We start from the raw sequence: 18,207 nt of genomic DNA, 5'->3' as shown, positions 1-18,207 counted from the left end.
AATCATCTGCTCTTCCTCTGTATATCATAGTAGTTCCTCTCTATTGTTCTCTCCTCTCTTACGAGGCCTCAGATATGGACTAATATGGACTTCATGTATTAAGGCAAACGGTAGGAGTCCAATCTGCTGACTGAAGGTCATTTAAAGCATTTGGACAGCCAAAGGTGAACAACATAACCCTTTAAAAATGCTTGTAGTTTGCAGCAAGCAAAACTTAACTTAGTTAGTTGGCTAGCTGACAGTTTTTTTTAGTTCAACAAGGAACTCAAACTACATCAAAACAAAGAAGGCGCTGCAAGAAAACGTGTTCGAAACATAATTTTGTGTTGACATTACTCTGCCCAATGCACGGATCGTATTTCTATTTTGAAACGGCAACATCATTGATTGAGCACCCAAGCCAATTAAAAGCAAAGGGGCACTAAAGCCCCGCCCACCAATAAAAAGCACTATTAGTCATTTTGTTTTGGTAAGAAAGGGAAAAGGGTTTGGGTTAGGTTGCTGTAATTTTGATTGTCATTTATGATTAACATAAGAAAATAAAGTATAATTTGAGTTATTGTATTTTGCCCAAATTTGGAAAAACAAATAGAGACTGCATGTGGATTCTGCCTGTGTATAATATACCAAAGAAAATATACGGTTAGATATGAAAACCCATTTCTGCTGGTTTGGCTTGGTTGAGATTTTTAAGTCGAAATGTTGAGATAAAAACTGCTTCGGTCATTAAATAAATGTGTCAAATGTTGCGTCATTTAGGCCATGTAAGTAAATAGTAAAAACTTACTGTCAGAACAAACCTTACCACTTCCTATTGGTCCACGTTTGTATTTACCGTAAACTTCGTAAAGCTGCATATTTTTTTAATTATACACGTTATTTTTCTTTTTTACTGCAAAGAAACTCAGAATACTTGATTGAACATATTTAGTTTTTGCTGAATGTTTTGCAAAGTATCTTTGGATCAAAAACTGACAGAAAACACAGAAATTCTTCTGACGTCACATGCGTCAGCCGGATATGAGGTGGCTTTCGATGAGCAAGCCTTTGATAAACACGTAGCCCGACAGTCGAGGGGAAATCATATTAAAAGCGACAAATGTGAAGCGATAAAATGGACTAGCTCGACATTCAAACAGGAGGGGTCGGTGAAATTATACAAGAAGAAGTGTGTGGGAGATATCGAATTGGTAAGCTGCACAGTGCACTGACAGCTGCAACTAGCTAACGTTAGCAAGCACTATCTAACCTCATTAACAGTCTTTAAGAGTTAATCTCTAAAGTAATGTCACTGTACTTAATCAAACAAACAGAACCCACTTTTTGTTATGCGAACAATAGCGTTGATTTGTTTCTGACTTTGCTCAGCTCCCATAAAGACTATGATATTTAATTAAACTGGCTACAATGTTAGCATACTAAGTTAGCTTAAGTAGCCGGCTCTTCTTTGGACAGGTTAATGTTAATGTTGGGGTGTATTTTATTAAAAGTGGTTTCTATAAAGATTTGACTTTGATGCTCTTAATATGAGAAGTATTTATCGGAGATGAAGATGCTGTATAAAAGTGGGAGTGTACACCATGCTGTTCAGTTTTCCATTCATATAAATATAACACTCTGAATTAAACCTTAATACACTATTTATTTTACCTGGAATACCACATCTGGATGTTTGAACGTTGATTTTGATCAATCATCAGACTGATGTGCAGATTGAAGTTTGAGTCCTTATTGAACAAAATCAGAGTCAGGATCAGCTTTAATGGACAGATGCACTTAAAAACACACGGAATTTAGCTTCATAAAACTGTGCCGTCTTTGTACAAGCTAAAACGTTAAACATCAACAATAAACACAAATAGGCAAAGACTAAATTAGATAATAGTGCAGTGGTGAGTAGTGCAAAAGATGTTAAAGTAAGTCCGGGGTGAAAGGAGTCTGCAGTGATGCATGTGCTGTTATTGGTTGAAAGGCTGGGCGACATGACTTTAAATCAATATCACCATTAGGCAGTGTGTAAGTTCAGAATGATAGGTTCACATTTTTATTATATTAAAGAGAGTTGTCTGTCTGTCTTTCCACACACACATACACATATGTATATATGTACACATATGTATATATATATTGACAGCAACAGGTCTGACACTCTGTGACTGTTTAGCGTTGATAGCCTCCTGGGGGAAGAAACTGTTCTTATGACGGGTTTTTGGAGTGTACAGTGATCTGTAACGCTGGCCCAAGGGGACGACTTTGAGCACATTGTGTGAGAGTGAAGTGATGCATGTGCTATTATTTGTTGAAGGGCTGGACATGACTTCAAATGTGTAAGTTCAGAATAATATGTTAATGTTTGTATTACTTTTCCTGGAGACAAGTGAAACGGCCTACTACAAACGAATATTTTGGCATCTTGTGTGTTATATAAAGAGCTCTTTGTGTCTGGTAGAACAGCGATAAACCATAGACTGTAAATATTAAAGGACGAAGCCTGAGTGATGTGGACCTCTGTTACAGCAGGAGCCTCATTGACATGTTTGAAATCCTGTCTCAGTCTAACTTTCAGTCAACATAACAACAGGCGGGTTTTAAGCCTCCTGATAAACTGTTACATTGTGCGAGCCTGTCAATCATCTCAGCGACATGCCTTTAAGTCACAATACGATATTTTTATAATTTTAAACATTTTGCGATAATCGTATAAATAATACTTGCAATAAATATATTGTGATTTAACTTTATTTAGCTGCATATTATTTCCACCAAACTAAATGAAGATCTGTTTTGTCAAATAAGAAAACATTCTTAGATTTGATTTGTACACAATGGGAGTGAAGCCCACAGACACTGTTCAAAGGCAAACCCTGTCAACGCTGCATGCACCTCACAATCTGAACTGTTAATGTTTCAGTCTAATCAGACTGGAACCTGTATGGACAACTGAAATATTGCAGTCATTTTTAACAATGCAACTTGTTCACATTTCTGAAAGGCTTAACAATTGCACTCCAAGTGGCCCAAGTAAGTAACTCGTAGCCAAACAAATATTTTATTTTAAACATTAATTTATGTACAAAATATGTGTGTTAGGGATGGAACGATACACTTCACTCACAATACAATACGTGGCTTTTATTTCAATCGTCTAAAAATAAAAAAACAATTTATGCATGGTCTTATTTTTCTTTAGATATATAACTTATAATGTTGTGCTTGCATTGTTACTCATAAAACATATAAACTTATGTTGGTAATACTAAAACACATTAGAAATAAATCTGCCTGTGCATAGCCCTGTTGGGGTGAAATATAACAAACACTGGGGATGTAATGATTCACTAAACTCACAATATGGGTCACTACACTGGGTTCACCAGATGATTTTCTCACGATTTATTTTACAAAATGAGACTGTAGGCAAATGATCACTGAAACAGATTCCTTTAGTGGCCGCTAACCTGCTTGTCAGTGTGGTTTGGCCTTTCAATGTTTTTCTCTCAACAAGGGGAGGTGCACAAATCTGTGTCAGTGAAATGAACATAGCCAAAACTAAAGTCCTTCAAGCAAATCTCTCCTGTTTGCATGTTCCCCTGTTACATCAGTCTGATTTTCTGTTGCAACAACCTTCTGCCCTTCTTTTTGTTTCCCCACATGCAGTAACTGTAGCTGGCTCCAACATGGTACGAGCAGCCTTGGTGACAGCCACCAGTCTGGCTTTGACTGGGGCTGTGGTGGCACATGCTTACCTCCTCAAACATCAGTTCTATCCAACTGTGGTCTACTTAACCAAAAGCAGCCCCAGCATGGCGGTAAGAGCAGTTCCAGCAGGAAGTCTAATCTTGAGCTTATTTAAGGATTTTCAAACCTATTATATATTATACCTATTATATCTCTACATTTTAATAAAGAATGAAATTGAAATTGTGGGGGAAAAACAGTGATGGTGTTTTTTTTGTGTTTATGATAACAGGTGTTGTACATTCAGGCCTTTGTTCTGGTGTTTCTGTTGGGAAAGTTCATGAGGAAAGTATTTTTTGGACAGCTAAGGGCTGCAGAAATGGAGGTAGAGTTCTGTTTACATTCTGTTGATCATTTCACACATTTGTGTTAAAATTCAATTTAAGTCCTTAGTTTTAAATGAGATCAATTCCATGTAGTAAACTTTTATTTTTGTACATATTGATCATAGAAGCATGATCCATGTTATGTTTGTTTACGTACATTTACATGTCTTTCTCTCAACAACCAGCATCTCATTGAGCGCTCCTGGTATGCAGTGACTGAGACTTGCCTTGCATTCACTGTATTCAGAGATGACTTCTCTCCTCGCTTTGTTGCCCTCTTCACCCTCCTGCTCTTCCTCAAGTGCTTTCATTGGTTGGCTGAGGACCGGGTGGACTTTGTGAGTGATGAGAGCGAAACTACAATATGTAAACAGTTTACTGTTTAAAGGCAGAGAAAATGCTTCTGGGCATACTAAAGTATGTGAGTAATATATACTGTATCTATAATGAGCAATAGCTGAATTTTAGGATTTGCATCAGGAAGACAAAGAGCCATGAGATGGTATGCTAACAAAAGGAAAGGTAAGGTCAGGAGTGAGAGAGAATATCAGTTTTTAATGTACCAGAAAACAACAAGGTTAGTTCATGGAGAAAGTTCAAAATATACTTAACTATCTGCTGACTATAGAACTGCTTTTTGAGAGAGGCCACCGGGTGCTTGCGCCCAAACCCACAGGTCCAGGCAAACCAAGATCAATTGTATCAATTTCCATAAAGGGTTGGCTTTTGTGCAAAACAAATGCTTGCAATGGATTCAGGATCCTGAAAAACCCTCGTCTGACCTCTCACAATCTATCAAAGTCAAAGGTTAACTAACTTTTAGCAACTGCAACCAATTTTCCTACAGGAGTTGAATTTTAATATTTGTATATGTTATAAGACACCTTTTATGAAGAAATACTTTTGTTGCAATGTTTTTCACAGGTTGGCCGAATCATTCTGAAGGTGTCTTGCATGTTCACCTACGGCCAGAATTCAACTCTTACAAACACATTGAAATCTGTTGGCAAAAAATGTAGGGAATTAATGAAAAGAAAAATAGGTTTAATAGACATGTTTATCTAAATCATGTAAGTTTAGAAATTAAAGTAACATGCCGTTTAGACAAGAATCAGAGAAGAAATGCTTTTCCCTGAACTGTGAGAATGGCTTGAAGTTAGAAACTGAGCTGCTATAGAAGACAGCAGACATCAGTACCAAGTAAAGCCCATTACAGGTTTCAGTTCTTATAATCTGGCAATCCTATATACAATGATGATTCACCCCCAGTTATGAGTCATTTATTGAATTTGTTTTAAGAAAACTTGAAAATAATGTTGTTTTTAATCCTTTTCTACCAGATGGAAAGGAGTCCAAACATATCCTGGATTTTTCACATGAGAGTTTTATGTAAGTTATCAGCCACATGAGAAATGATTCTTTATTTCCTTCTCTGCTGGCTTCACTACTTTGTGCTCTGTACATCTTGAAACTTGCAAATGTTTCTTTTTACATGACACCAGGTGCATTGCAGTTCAGTGGATCCTCAAGACAGAAATAAGAATGGTTGACACCAAAAACAGGAAACACCTGATTTTTAACACCATGGCAGATGTACTCTGTAGCTATCTGAGTGACTCTTTATTTCATCCAATCCTGCTGTATCCAAAAAAAATCCAATCCTGCTGTATCAAATTCAGGACAGCCTGTAGCTGTTTTTTGATAATAGTCATGTGTTGTTTAATACTATATTTTAGTTTAATGTGTCCTCCTAAAAGGACATAGTTTTCTTGCCACTTTAACTTTTGCTTAATGTCCCTGAGTGAGTAATCCATAGATTAGTGCTATTCAAATGATGGTCGATTGATGTTTTTCTATTTTCAGCTAAGTCTCCTCTCTTCCCCAGAGAATTATGAAGTGTTGTTTTTAATATAATTTCTCTTTTTCCCACAGCTCTCATGGGATTGCTGGGGATCATGGACTTCCTGTTTGTCACCCATGCATGTCAGAGCATTATAACTCGAGGAGCCTCAGTCCAGCTGGTTTTTGGATTTGAGGTTTGTCAGTATTTAATTAAAGCAGAATTTAAACTCTATTTGAACTTTAAAGGTGTATTTGGTTCATCTTTATTACTGTTCCATTTACTAGAAAGGTTTGTTGTGTAAAAATGTGATGATTTGAAAAACATTGATTAATTGAAAATAGCACAAAGATCATTATTATGACTGTTGTATGACTGATTCCTTTTGAAATATGAGTTTTAAGTATTTACCCTGAACAACATGCTTTTATCTTCAGTATGCCATCCTGCTGACCATGGTGTTGACAACCTTCATCAAGTACGTGCTGCATACAGTTGACCTGCAGAGCGAAAATCCTTGGGACAATAAAGCTGTCTACATGCTGTACACTGAGCTCTTCACAGGTCAGCTTCAACTCTGAATATGATGCTCATGCATCCATATTTTTCGTTAAATTTTTTGTGCAGTGAAAGATAAAATGGTGGGACACATACTTGTGTTGTTTTTATTTAGGTTTCATCAAAGTGCTGCTGTACATTGCCTTTATGACAATCATGATAAAGGTCCACACCTTCCCCCTGTTTGCAATTCGCCCTATGTATCTGGCTATGAGGTGAGAATTTGTATTACTTTGTTTCTGTGGCCATCCAAAAGTTGGTTTTATTTTGTCTTCTTTTTAGAAGTCAACTATCTTGCCCAGGACCAAAGACATTTTTTAGGAGTGTTTTCACAAAGATTAAATGTCATTTTTAGTCACTGGATATTTACATTTCTAAGAAGGCAGGTTTTGAGTCTGGTATTGTTTAACTTTCCCTCAGGCAGTTCAAGAAAGCTGTAACAGATGCTATAATGTCACGAAGAGCCATCCGCAACATGAATACATTGTAAGTAAAATCACGCCTTTTATATGAATTACTTTATGCACTATTTCCTCGACATACACATAACTCTTTTTTTCATTTTCATTAACCTGATTGGGCACCTGTTCTACCAGCTGATCTAACAAGCTTTATTAAAGCAAGCTGTGACTTGGTTGTAGCTTTACAGTTTTCATTTGTCTGACATATGGGTACTTTTTGTGTAACTTATGTTCATCCATATGTTTTAACTTTAAGTATTGCTTGTTACTTGACAGTATTATAAAATTGTTGAATTGTTTCTCTTATGATTTTTACCCGATTTAGATATCCTGATGCTACTCCTGAAGACCTGCAGGCCTCTGACAACGTCTGTATTATCTGTCGGGAGGAAATGGTCACTGGAGCAAAGAAGCTACCTTGTAATCACATTTTTCACTCCAGGTAAGCGCTGCAGGGAGAAGTGTAGTATTGATATTGTATTGAATTGTCTAAATGTTACTCTTGTATGATTTATTTTTTTTATTTTTTTTTTTATTTTTTTTTTTATCAAGGACAAGTTTTAAAGGAAGAATGTGTGACATTTGACACAAAAATGTGAAGCTTAACACTGCAGTTTGTTGATTGGTCAAAAGAACTCACTTTCACTTTCCATGCAACAGCGGCACGCACAACCCCGCCGTGTTTAAACACCCAGTCGATTGTTTATTCGGCATTTTTTCTCTTCACGGCACGCAGCCTTCTCTGAAACAAAGCTGGATTGAGTTTTGTATTAAAGAGCCACATGCCAATGACAAAGTCAGTGAACTGCTGGTTGTCTTCCATCATTGGTTTTAATTTATTAGCAGGGTAGCTGTCAGCGATTAGCTACCTGTGACACTATTAGGTAGCTGACGTAGCTATCTGCATCTGGCTAACACACCGCCTACCAAATATGGCACAGTTGGCTGTGGAAACGCAAACAGGATCAGGCTTAACCGAACCAAACTGTACTGATTGGTGCTTGGTGGATAAGGACTTAGATATCTCTCTGAGTCATGACAGTTTGCAATGAGTGAGAAGCTTGAGTCCCACCAGCTGTACTGTAGCCAGCGCTCTGTTTACATCATGTTTACATGGACGAGATGGCCTTGTGTTTTAAAGGCATCCACAAAGTCGAGTCGAGGACTAGAAAAAAAGAAATATTTGGATCTCAAGTAACTGTCTTTAGCGCTTGGTCATTCAGTGTCAATTTATGTGCAATGTGAATCTATGAGTTAACTAAAGTGTGCTAACATTAGCACGCTTAAACATACCCCAAGCCACAGGTAACTGCAGCTCGAGCAAAGGACAATTTTGGTGCTTAATTATGATGCATTCCATTTGATAACTCCTTGGTGTGAGTGTGAGGTTGCAGATGTGCTGCTGGAAGAGAATGAAGGCTTCAGAATTGCGGGGGTTTTGTTTTCATGCTGGTGCTCAAGGGTGACATCTACTGGATCATTAAGTCACATTTATCCTTTAAGAACTGTTGTGTTGACCTTTCTCCTCCCCACAGCTGCTTGCGCTCTTGGTTCCAGAGGCAACAGACCTGCCCCACCTGTCGCATGGATGTCCTCCGTGCATCTAATAACAACCAAACTCCAGCCCAGGCACAGGCTCCGCCCCCTGCTCCTGCAGCACCTGCTAATGCACCTGCAGCCCCACCTGCAAATGGTGAGAGTAAAAACCATTACACCTAAGCAGAACCTTTTTTTAACTGATGACTTTTTTTTAACATGTCAATGCTCAAATGACTTACAAATGCATGTGCCCTTAAATGTAAAACCGCCTATATTTTTCAGTAGTTACCCAAAGCTGCCTCAATGCTTTTAAGGCAGCACTTCTACATTTTACAATACAGCTGTAGTATTGCTGGGTACATTTACCTGTTTGGCAGAAATGAACTATCAAAACTTTTTCATTTGTCATTTTCAGTGGCCCCAGGCATGTTACCTGGATTTCCACCTGGTATTTTCCCCTTCTGGGGTCCCTTTCCTGCAGTTCCTCCTCCTGCTGCAGAAGCTGCAGCTCCTGGGACTGGTGATGCATCACAAGACGGTACAGAGGCTACACAGGCAGCTAGTAAGGATACCGTTTATAAAATAAAAGGTCGCTCAGTTTTCTCTAACTTTTTTATTTATTTAAATGATATCTTTTGTTAGTGTTATTTCTATCCCAATGCCACTGCATACTGTATAGCCCTGTTTCCAACGAGCGGTTCATCTCGGTATGGCGCACATTTTGCGGCATTTCCATAGACTAATCCCGGGAAAATTCCAAATAACCGATCTGTACCGTCCCACTTCTTGGGACCCTTCCGTTGGGGTGCCAAGAATATCGAGCCAACCCGAAAAGGTGGAGGTAAACACTGCAGTCCGCTGATTGAAAGAATCATCACTTCCCCTGTTACAACAGTAAACAGAACCACGCTGTGTTTAAACCGTAGACTGTGATTGTTTTTTCTGTTTATTTCACCTCGAGGCACACAGCCTTATCTGAAACAAAGCTTGATTGAGTTTTATAATAAAGAGTCACATGACAGTAACAAAGTAGATGAACTGCTGGATGTCTTCATCGTTGATTTTGTTTGTGTCGCGTTTTTCTCCTTTGTTAGTGGTTAGCTGCCATGACGCTATTTGCGTAGTGGCTATCGTCATCCTGCTTACACGCCGCCTACCAAATAGGGCATGGGTGGCTGTGGAAGCGCAAACGGGATCTGGCTTTATCTAACCAAACCGTACCAAACTGTACTGATCCGTACCGGACTGCTGTGTGAGGCTTAAGAGGACACCTCAGCTGTCAAGTTTCTTATTTGTACTCTAGAATAGTGGTTCCCAAACTTTGCGATCTTTTACCAGATATCTGTCATAAAGTACAATTGGTAATGTAAACATTAAACACACATCTTCTGAATGCTGGCTGTTTTTACTAACAATTAATAATCAGGTAGTTCTTTAATTTCATTTTTTGTATTTTTGTGAACGATATTAATTCGATTACTTTAAAGACTCGATGGTGAGGATTTTGAGGGTGAGCACAGTGTTTGCTGTCCCACTGTGTGTTGGGGCCCCTACTTTGAAAAAAACTGCTGTAGAACACCTTCATTTACAACACCAATGATAATTGTTTAATTTCTTTTTAGGCTCCAGCCAGCCACCTTCGTCATCCGCAGACACCACTGCTGCTCCAGGATCAACAATCCCAGGATTCCCCTTTTCCTTCCCGCCTCCTCCTTTTCCCACTGCACCATGGTTACCCATGCCACCACCTCCCCCCTTTGGTAAGTGTAGCACCTTGTTCTGTCATTCAGTCTTAAATGAAATGAATGAAGTTCAGTCTTCATTAAATGAAGGTGGTGAAGAAAGAGAAACTCTTCCTAATGAAATTCCTTGCTAAACAGCCAGGACAGTAACCTGCTACATTTACCAGTGCGACCGTCACACAAACAGGCTGTACTAGCTGGCTGTAAGGAAAGAGCTTGTTGAAAGTGTGGATTCTGGCGTTTGCCTGAGGAGTGTGAATTTTTCAGGAATGCATGTGTGGAAGTGGCTTTTGATATACACTACTAGTAGAGCTGAAACGATTCCTCGAATAATTCGATTACAAAAATTCATCGAGGAATTTTCGCTGCCTCGAGGCTTCGTTAGGTTTTTTTTTTTTTTTGCATCATCAAAACTTTGGTATGAGTATAAAACACGTTTAATGTAGCTGCAGCTACCTGCTCCTCTCTCTTACACACAGACACTTCAGCGCTAACACGCGCACACACACACGCGTGCACACGCGAGCGCGGCGCGCCCCTTTTAACTTTTAGTCAGCACACAGTTGATCCGTGATCCATACGACCCAGTCGGGAACACGTGATCCGGTCAAACGGTCGGCTTTTCTCCGTTTACTCTCTCCGTGTTTGCAGCTAACATAACGATAGCAACGTCCTCTCACAGTCTCTGTCATAGACGCGTCTATGGTCTCTGTAGTCTGTGAGCGCGCTGAATGCACGCACTGCAGGAGCAGACAGAGATACACTTTTAATAATGAACAGGCTGATTATATTAAATTTCTAATGTCTTCAAAGCTAAATCAAGACAGAACTTGTTTGTGGAATAATAATTTAGCAAATATATATTTAAAGTTTCTCAATCTCCTGATCTGACATAATGATTGATTCTGTGATTGATTCAACACAACATAATGCTTTCTCAATTAAATGTACTGTAACAGATGTGTAGGCTACACAAAACACTATTTGTTATTTCAGCCATTAAAACATGTTTGGCCTGTATTTTTAATTTACCTGCCGCCTTGACCAGTGAATCAAAAAGTTTATTTGGGACCCTGTCAGTAATATGGTGAGCATCATCAGCAGCTGTAGAGCAGAGGTGGTTGGCTGTAACAAGCAGGCGTTACCACGGTAACTGCAAAGAAGCAGGTTTGTAGGGACGACCCAAGACGAGTTAAACCTTAATTAAGCAAAAGTATGATTTATTAGATTACTCGATTAATCGACGGGATATTTGATAGAATACTCGATTACTAAAATATTCGATAGCTGCAGCTCTAACTACTAGTCTAAAGTTTGGACACAGCTGATTTAAATATTTGTTATGATGTTATGTCTACCTGTGTATGCATTTTTTTCACATAAGTGAAATGAAACGTTTAATTTTTTTATTATTTTAATATCTGCTCTACTGTAAAATGTGGACAATAATAAAAATAAAGAAAAACCCTTCTATTAGTAGGTGTGCCCTCGATACGACTTACAGTAGCTATATTATAATAATATAGTATATTGTACTATTGATAATTGTTTGTGTAACTGTTTATTGTTTGTCCAAACTTTTGACTGGTATGGGATGTGGATGAATTATGTTTAAGAAAATATTTTCTGACATATCAGCATTCTTTTAAGTCTTACCTGGATTCACTGTGAGAATCACTAACATTTGCCACAAGATGTAAAATACTCTTTTCATTTTCACAGTTAAACATACAATTACAATGAATAAATTGTAACCCCTCACAGAGGAAGTTAAAAGCTAAGTCTCAGACTCTGGAGTGTAGAGACAAACATTATTGTTTTGTTGGGCAGAGATGGTGGCTTTCATAATTTGCAGATTGTCTGCCTGAAGAGGCGGGCTCTTTTAGCCACTTTTTAGGAAGGTTACCTTGTCAGATGAATAAAAGACGTTCACTGGCTCCACATGTCTTTATTTCCAGACCCCAAAATGGGGTCTGGAAATGAGGCTAATGAGGTTTTGGTCCTATATCTGCCCTTTTATTCACGTTTGTCTCACCTTGACCAGCTTTCATTATGCCTCACCAGTGTCTTCAATGCCACCGCCTCCCCCGTCTCTGTCCCGACTGTCGGAGGAGGAATTGAGGGAGCTGGAGACAGAAGGCCGACGGGGCCTTGAAGCCAGGCTCCAGTGTCTCCAGAATATTCACACCCTACTGGATGCTGCCATGCTCAACATCCACCACTACTTAAGCACTGTGGCAACGCTCACGTAATTGAGCCTTCCTTAGTGTCAGGCACATATTTGATGAATTTCGACAATATAGTATTTTTTATTTTGGTTCTGCTCCTGTGTTCTCTACAGTCCGCCTCAGGCTGAAAGTATCGGTGGAGAATCCAGCAGGACAAATCATGGCACTTCATCTGCTGTAGCTGACAGTAGCACAGACAGCCCAAGACAGGCAAAAGACTCCCAAAGATGTAAGTGTTACAAATCACATTACAACCAAGTGGATTTAATCAAAGAAGGTTGGCCTTAATTTAATCTTCTATTTTTCAGCTGAAGGGGCGGACAAAGACACTGTTTCCTTTGAGCCAACAGACTTGACTCCTGTTGCTTTGGACATAGAGGGAACAGAAAGTATTCAGGAAGGAGTGGCAGTAGAGGATGGGGAACCCAATACTGCTGAGCTCAGGCGACGCCGTCTTCGTAAATTAGAGACATCTTCACCATCATCTTCACCCCCCCCTGACAACTGAGTCATGTGTTCTGCCTTAAACATATTGCCCTGGATCAACAGGAACTCTGAGCTGACTTTATTGTTGCTTTTGTTTCTCATTGTCTCTATTTCTGTAGGCACTTGCCTTCCACAGATTTATTGTGTAGAGTTGAACTCTAGGCTACTGAGGGATGCAATGATTTGTACTGCGTGTTTCAGAAAGCAATAGGCCACCTTTTTTTCTTCCTTAGGATCTTTACTACAATGAGTCCTGCCGGTTTGTGTAAATTTTAATCTAAAAAGTAATAATTTTAAGTTAAGATCTGGTCATTTTAAGAGACACATAGTTTGGGTTTGTGTTTGGTAGTTATACTGTTGATAAGGTCTTGCTTGTTCTTTGAATTTTGTTTATTTCAGCGTTCTTTAGCATAAAATTGGCCCAAATCCTTTCATTCGTATGTCAAAGAGCATTGGTGAAATCAAATCTAGGGAAGTGAATCAACTACAACAGCTTTTGCTTTCTTCTTCGTTCATCCCAACCCTGTTTTCACTACAGATGTTGTAACGTATTGATCCATCTGGATGTGTATATACTGTATAAAGAGTTTTAAAAAGGTGATCTCTACATGATGTTGAATAAACTGAGAGACTTAAATGGTGTTGGCACAACAGACGTGTTAGTTCGAGTTGTTCACAAACTGGTATTTTCGTGCCGAGTCTTGCCAAGATCATGGCATGATAAGATAGTGAACTCAGAATGAATAAATGCAATTACATCAGGGACAAATTATGCTCACTTTTGCTACTTTTCATTTAGTCCTTTTTTTTTTTTCTTGAGAAATAGTACATATTCTAACTTAATATGAATTCATTTTACTTTTTTTTATTTTTATTTTTTTTTACATATGGCATTTTAAAGCAGGAAGAACGGAAGCCATTTTAACTTTATAGTCAAAGGAACACCTTTCGAAGTTCTCGTCTCGGAATCAAAAAATTTTTTAATCGGCCTTGTCTCAGTCTTAGACTGGGTGGAGTTTGGATTTTAAATAAAGACCACCACTGATTGGCTTTTTCCACTGTGATGGTACTGTGATAAGAAGGAAAATGCTCATTTCTAAAACAACTTCAATCCATTTGTTTGACTTTTTTTTTTTTTTTTTATTCCCCTAGTTACAGCAGCAAGTACATTAGTCAATAACAGAAAGTCTGGGGTGTCCTAGTGGAATTGAGGGATCATAATGGGTTCTGTGATGTCACTATGGTACGAACCTTCAGTGACTGCCATCTACAATCATCTGTTTTGTGTTGACTGGTGATGCCTGCTCAGACTGTTGCACCTGCTCCACCAAAGCGAACCCTGGGAACCATGTTGACCTCAGTGTATCTCTCATCTTGCCTTCTCCAGCAACACTGATGACCATTTTTGTGCAAGGTGGCCCGACGCTCATCAGTGAACAGGACTGCTGCATTGTCCAGGTCACATGGTTTTGTGCCTACTACAAACGGTCAAGGCGGTGCCAGTGGAGTCACCTGCATTTAACAGTCGTCTGACATTCAAGCCAAAACAGTGGAGTTGGTTACGAAATGGTTTGTCTGAAACACAGTCCTCACTTCTCATAAACAGGCCTGCAGTTGTGCATAACGGTTTCTGAGTGCAATGGTCCTGGTCATCATTGCGGTCCATCACTTGTGAGACTCCACTCCTGCGTCTGTCACAAACACTGCCAGTAGTCAGCAAACCCAGAGGAACATTTTGCTGTTCAGGCTTTAGCGTCTGCCTTTCAGGAAACAAAATGGTGATTCTCATCCCATCTCATCATTTCAAGTTTCAAATATTTCTCATTGATATCTTTTTTGTTTCTCCTAAAATTCACAAGGAGCAATGGTTGAGACTAGCCACAGGAGTCTTATTTGAGACTTAAAGGTGATATCTTGTTAATGGTTCATTGTAACTGTGATGAGCTTACTAAACTTAAATAGCCTTACACATTACAACTACATCAAATGAATTGATATTGACCATCACAAGTAACTTATCCCATTCATACACCGCTGGCACAGCAGTGGGGACAGTAATTCGGGTTTAAGTGTCTTGGCTAAGGACACATCAGACATGAGGCTCCCAGGAGCTGGGTATCGAAACCTTGATCTTCTGGTTGAGCGACGACAACTCTGCCAACTGAGCCACAGCCGTCTCCAAGCAAATAATTGGAAGCCAGTAAGGCTGTAACAAGACCTAGATTTAGGGCTTTGTTTTCAAATGTGTGGCGGGGTTCTCTTATTAAACACCCAGAAAAAAGTTTGAAAAACACACAGGCGTAGTCGAGGACTGTGATTGGTGGATTTATTTTTCACCGGCCTCCACAAGTGCACAATATTTACAAAAATGTGAAAAATCCAAAACAAAAAAAATAGAAAAAAAATATTTAAAAAACAAAACTCCAAAATGGAGTTTCCACATGTCCCTCCCTGTGGATGCCTCACCACTAATTTACCCTTTTTTACCTGAACCTTTTAATCACCAGACAGCCACATTTATGTCAATATATTTAAAACAAACATTTAAGCAATCAATAATATCACGTGATTGTGATTCGGCGCCACGTCCGCCTATTTACCTGGCGGAAATGCACCGCCTCTGTTTGCATCAGAACGGGACGCCGCGGTGCGTGCATCCAACGCCCTGAATGGTGAGTGCGCTGAAAGTTCATATAAATGTATGACACCCATGGTCGCGCTATGGAACGGGAAGGGAAAGGAGGAAGATGATGTTTAATTGCGTGATAAGGAGCATTGGCAGAGGGGAAAGTTTGGTGCGCGTGTGTGTGCGCAGTGTACGTGTCAGCGTGTGTGTTGGTGTGTGCGCCTGCACTCAGTGATGGAGCCGCTCCGTCACAAAATGTATTACATTAAAATAGTACATTTTCATGTCACAGATAAATCGTGTTTATTTTAAAGAGCAGAGAGCACAAGCTTTAAAAAAGTGAAGGGAGATTTAATTGAGTAGATTGAGAGAGTTCTCTGAGTTCTCCACCTGAGCTCAAAAAGAGTCTCAAAACTTGAGACAAATCCGAGAATCATATCAGAACTTGATGAGATCTCCTTTGGAACTGAAAGGGAGACTAGGTTGAGATTTTGTGCAGCTATTTTATCTGGAGGCCAGGGTTAGAACCACAAAGACATAAACCGTAACGATGAGCATGGTCTTGTGACCTGCTCTTTTGTTAATGTTAACAGTCCTTTACCTGATTTTTGTAAAGTGTCTCGAGATAACATCTTGACGCTATACAAATAAAGATTGATTGATTGATTGTCTCATTTAGCTCTCACATGGATCTCAAAGTTGTCTAGGAGAAACCTCTTTGAGATCTTTTTTCTAAAAAGATTTTCCTCTGGGAGGCGCTGCAAGTCTGCTGATGACACTGAGAGACACACCAAGTTCATGAGCAACATCTGCCTGCTACTATAGAAGGCGCACTATGGCCAGGTGGCACTGCTCGTTTGTTAAGTGACGTTGTGTGTTCATGGCTGCTTGAATAATAACAGAATAACTGGGAATGACATACTGACAATACAAGCTTTCTATACCCCAGAACGTTGAAATTGATGCCACTGAAAAGGCTTTTCTTTTTGTATTTTTTGGTATTAGCCCCAATATGTAAGGTGTTCAAGGGCACCTCGGCAGTGTTCTGGATGTGGACTCTTCAGTTACCAAACCAACCAAGATGTAAATTACATTTATGAATTAATAATGATTGATTGATTGATTGATTGATTGATTCCATGAGCAAGTACAAGTAAAATATAGACATCAAAATATACTTCTATATACATTAAAATAAAAGTAACCTACCCCAAAGATAACTATGCAATGACAGTAACAGCTGCCTGTCTCTGCCAGGTCTCCCTTGGAAAAGAGGGGGGAGGGTTTTATCTCAATGGGACCAACCTGGTTAAATAATAATAATAATAATAAAAAAACTTGAGTATGTGTAATTAGTTTCTTCCATCCTTTTTCTTGAGGCACTCCTGAGTTGTCCAAACACCTTGTTTGTCCAAACTATATTTGTTGCTTGATCCAAATGAAAGTTTATTCTCTGATGGGCCCTCTTCCCAACAGACCTGTTGTTGCTTAATGCTTAATACTGTTTGTAAATTATGTAATCTGAAAGCAGGCATCCAACTGATGTGAAGCAGGTGTGGGCAGTGGTGGTTTGTAATGGACACTCAAACACACAATTCCAACATTTGTAGAAAAGAGAAGTAGGAAATCCAAGGGGGAGAGCCATAAAAGGCGAGAAGAATGGTCCTGGAATGACCACAGATCTATAAAAAAAAGCTTATTAATTACCTCATGTTCAGTTCCACATTGCTGAGATTAATAGGAGTTCATTGTGATTGTGATTCAGGGAAAATATGTGCTGAAACAATATGAAAAAAAAAATCACTGAGTCACATGTTTAAATGTTAACCTTTAATATACACAAGATTTAATAAAATGCTGTTCTGGCAAGGTGCAATGAGTTGCATTAAGCAACCATTGAGGAAAATATACGAAAATTGCGGTAAAAATATGTATTTTAGAAGATGTCAAAGGCTTGTTAAGCATCAACTAACTGTAGCTGTTATGTGTTAAACATTTAAGAAGCCCAACACATACGCCTTAATATTTATTGTTATACAAGAAGCATCAGTCTTCAATCTCAAGCATGATTACAAGCAAATACAATCATTTTCAAGCTATAGCTATATAAAACATATGTAAATAAAATAGGGAGAAAAGTCGAGACAAAATGTGTGCTTATTCAAATAAATCATTTATAGGCCATGGAGATGAGAAAAATCATTTAATGTATAAACTAAAATGAGAGTATATAAAAATATTAGCAGTAGAAATCAGTCAGTTTCAGTCAGCTTACTTCCACAAAACTTTACAATGTGCCAACATAAAAGAAATCAGAGAATTGGATCAGCATCGAACACTTCACACAGTAAACATCAGACTTTTATAACTTTGAAAGGGTTTACAGTGTGATAAAAGTGCATCCATCCGTGTGAAATGTTAGTGAAGATGTGAAAGAGCCCATTTTTGTAACAATGATTAGACTCTCATTGTGTACTTCCAAGCTTAAACAACAAGAAAATAACAGAATCAAAAGCATTTTATTTGTTCTGAACCACGATGTAAGAGGTAGGTACGTCATCTAAAGCTCAGTGGTGGAATTGTTAGCTTGTCACATTACGAGGAATTCACTTAATGCTTTTGCATTGCTATAAAATATCCAGAACATCCAACTTTTCAATATC

At 38.8% G+C, this 18,207-nt stretch overlaps 1 protein-coding gene and 1 long non-coding RNA gene across 2 annotated transcripts; one reads left to right on the top strand and one right to left on the bottom strand.

Moving 5' to 3' along the window:
* The first annotated feature begins 994 nt into the window (after positions 1-994).
* On the top strand, positions 995-13,555 carry syvn1 (synovial apoptosis inhibitor 1, synoviolin). The gene is made up of 16 exons (XM_079352969.1): positions 995-1,190; positions 3,658-3,809; positions 3,971-4,063; positions 4,250-4,402; positions 5,405-5,453; positions 5,997-6,100; positions 6,342-6,468; positions 6,578-6,677; positions 6,883-6,948; positions 7,249-7,365; positions 8,459-8,616; positions 8,878-9,024; positions 10,085-10,222; positions 12,269-12,452; positions 12,546-12,661; positions 12,741-13,555. Exons 2-16 carry the CDS (start codon positions 3,678-3,680, stop codon positions 12,938-12,940), a joined length of 1,884 nt encoding a protein of 627 aa, XP_079209095.1. The 5' UTR covers positions 995-1,190; positions 3,658-3,677; the 3' UTR covers positions 12,941-13,555.
* Positions 13,556-13,771: 216 nt separating this feature from the next.
* LOC306829797 lies at positions 13,772-13,944 on the bottom strand. The gene is made up of 2 exons (XR_013779904.1): positions 13,908-13,944; positions 13,772-13,863 (listed from the first exon to the last, which is right to left on the bottom strand). It is a non-coding gene; the product is annotated as an uncharacterized lncRNA (long non-coding RNA).
* Positions 13,945-18,207: the final 4,263 nt, after the last annotated feature.

The sequence above is a fragment of the Symphodus melops genome (assembly GCF_947650265.1).
Source record: "Symphodus melops genome assembly, chromosome: 9".
Classification (NCBI taxonomy): Eukaryota; Metazoa; Chordata; class Actinopteri; order Labriformes; family Labridae; genus Symphodus; species Symphodus melops.
Note: the sequence above shows the minus strand (reverse complement) of the source record. Positions and strands in the feature narration are given on the sequence as shown.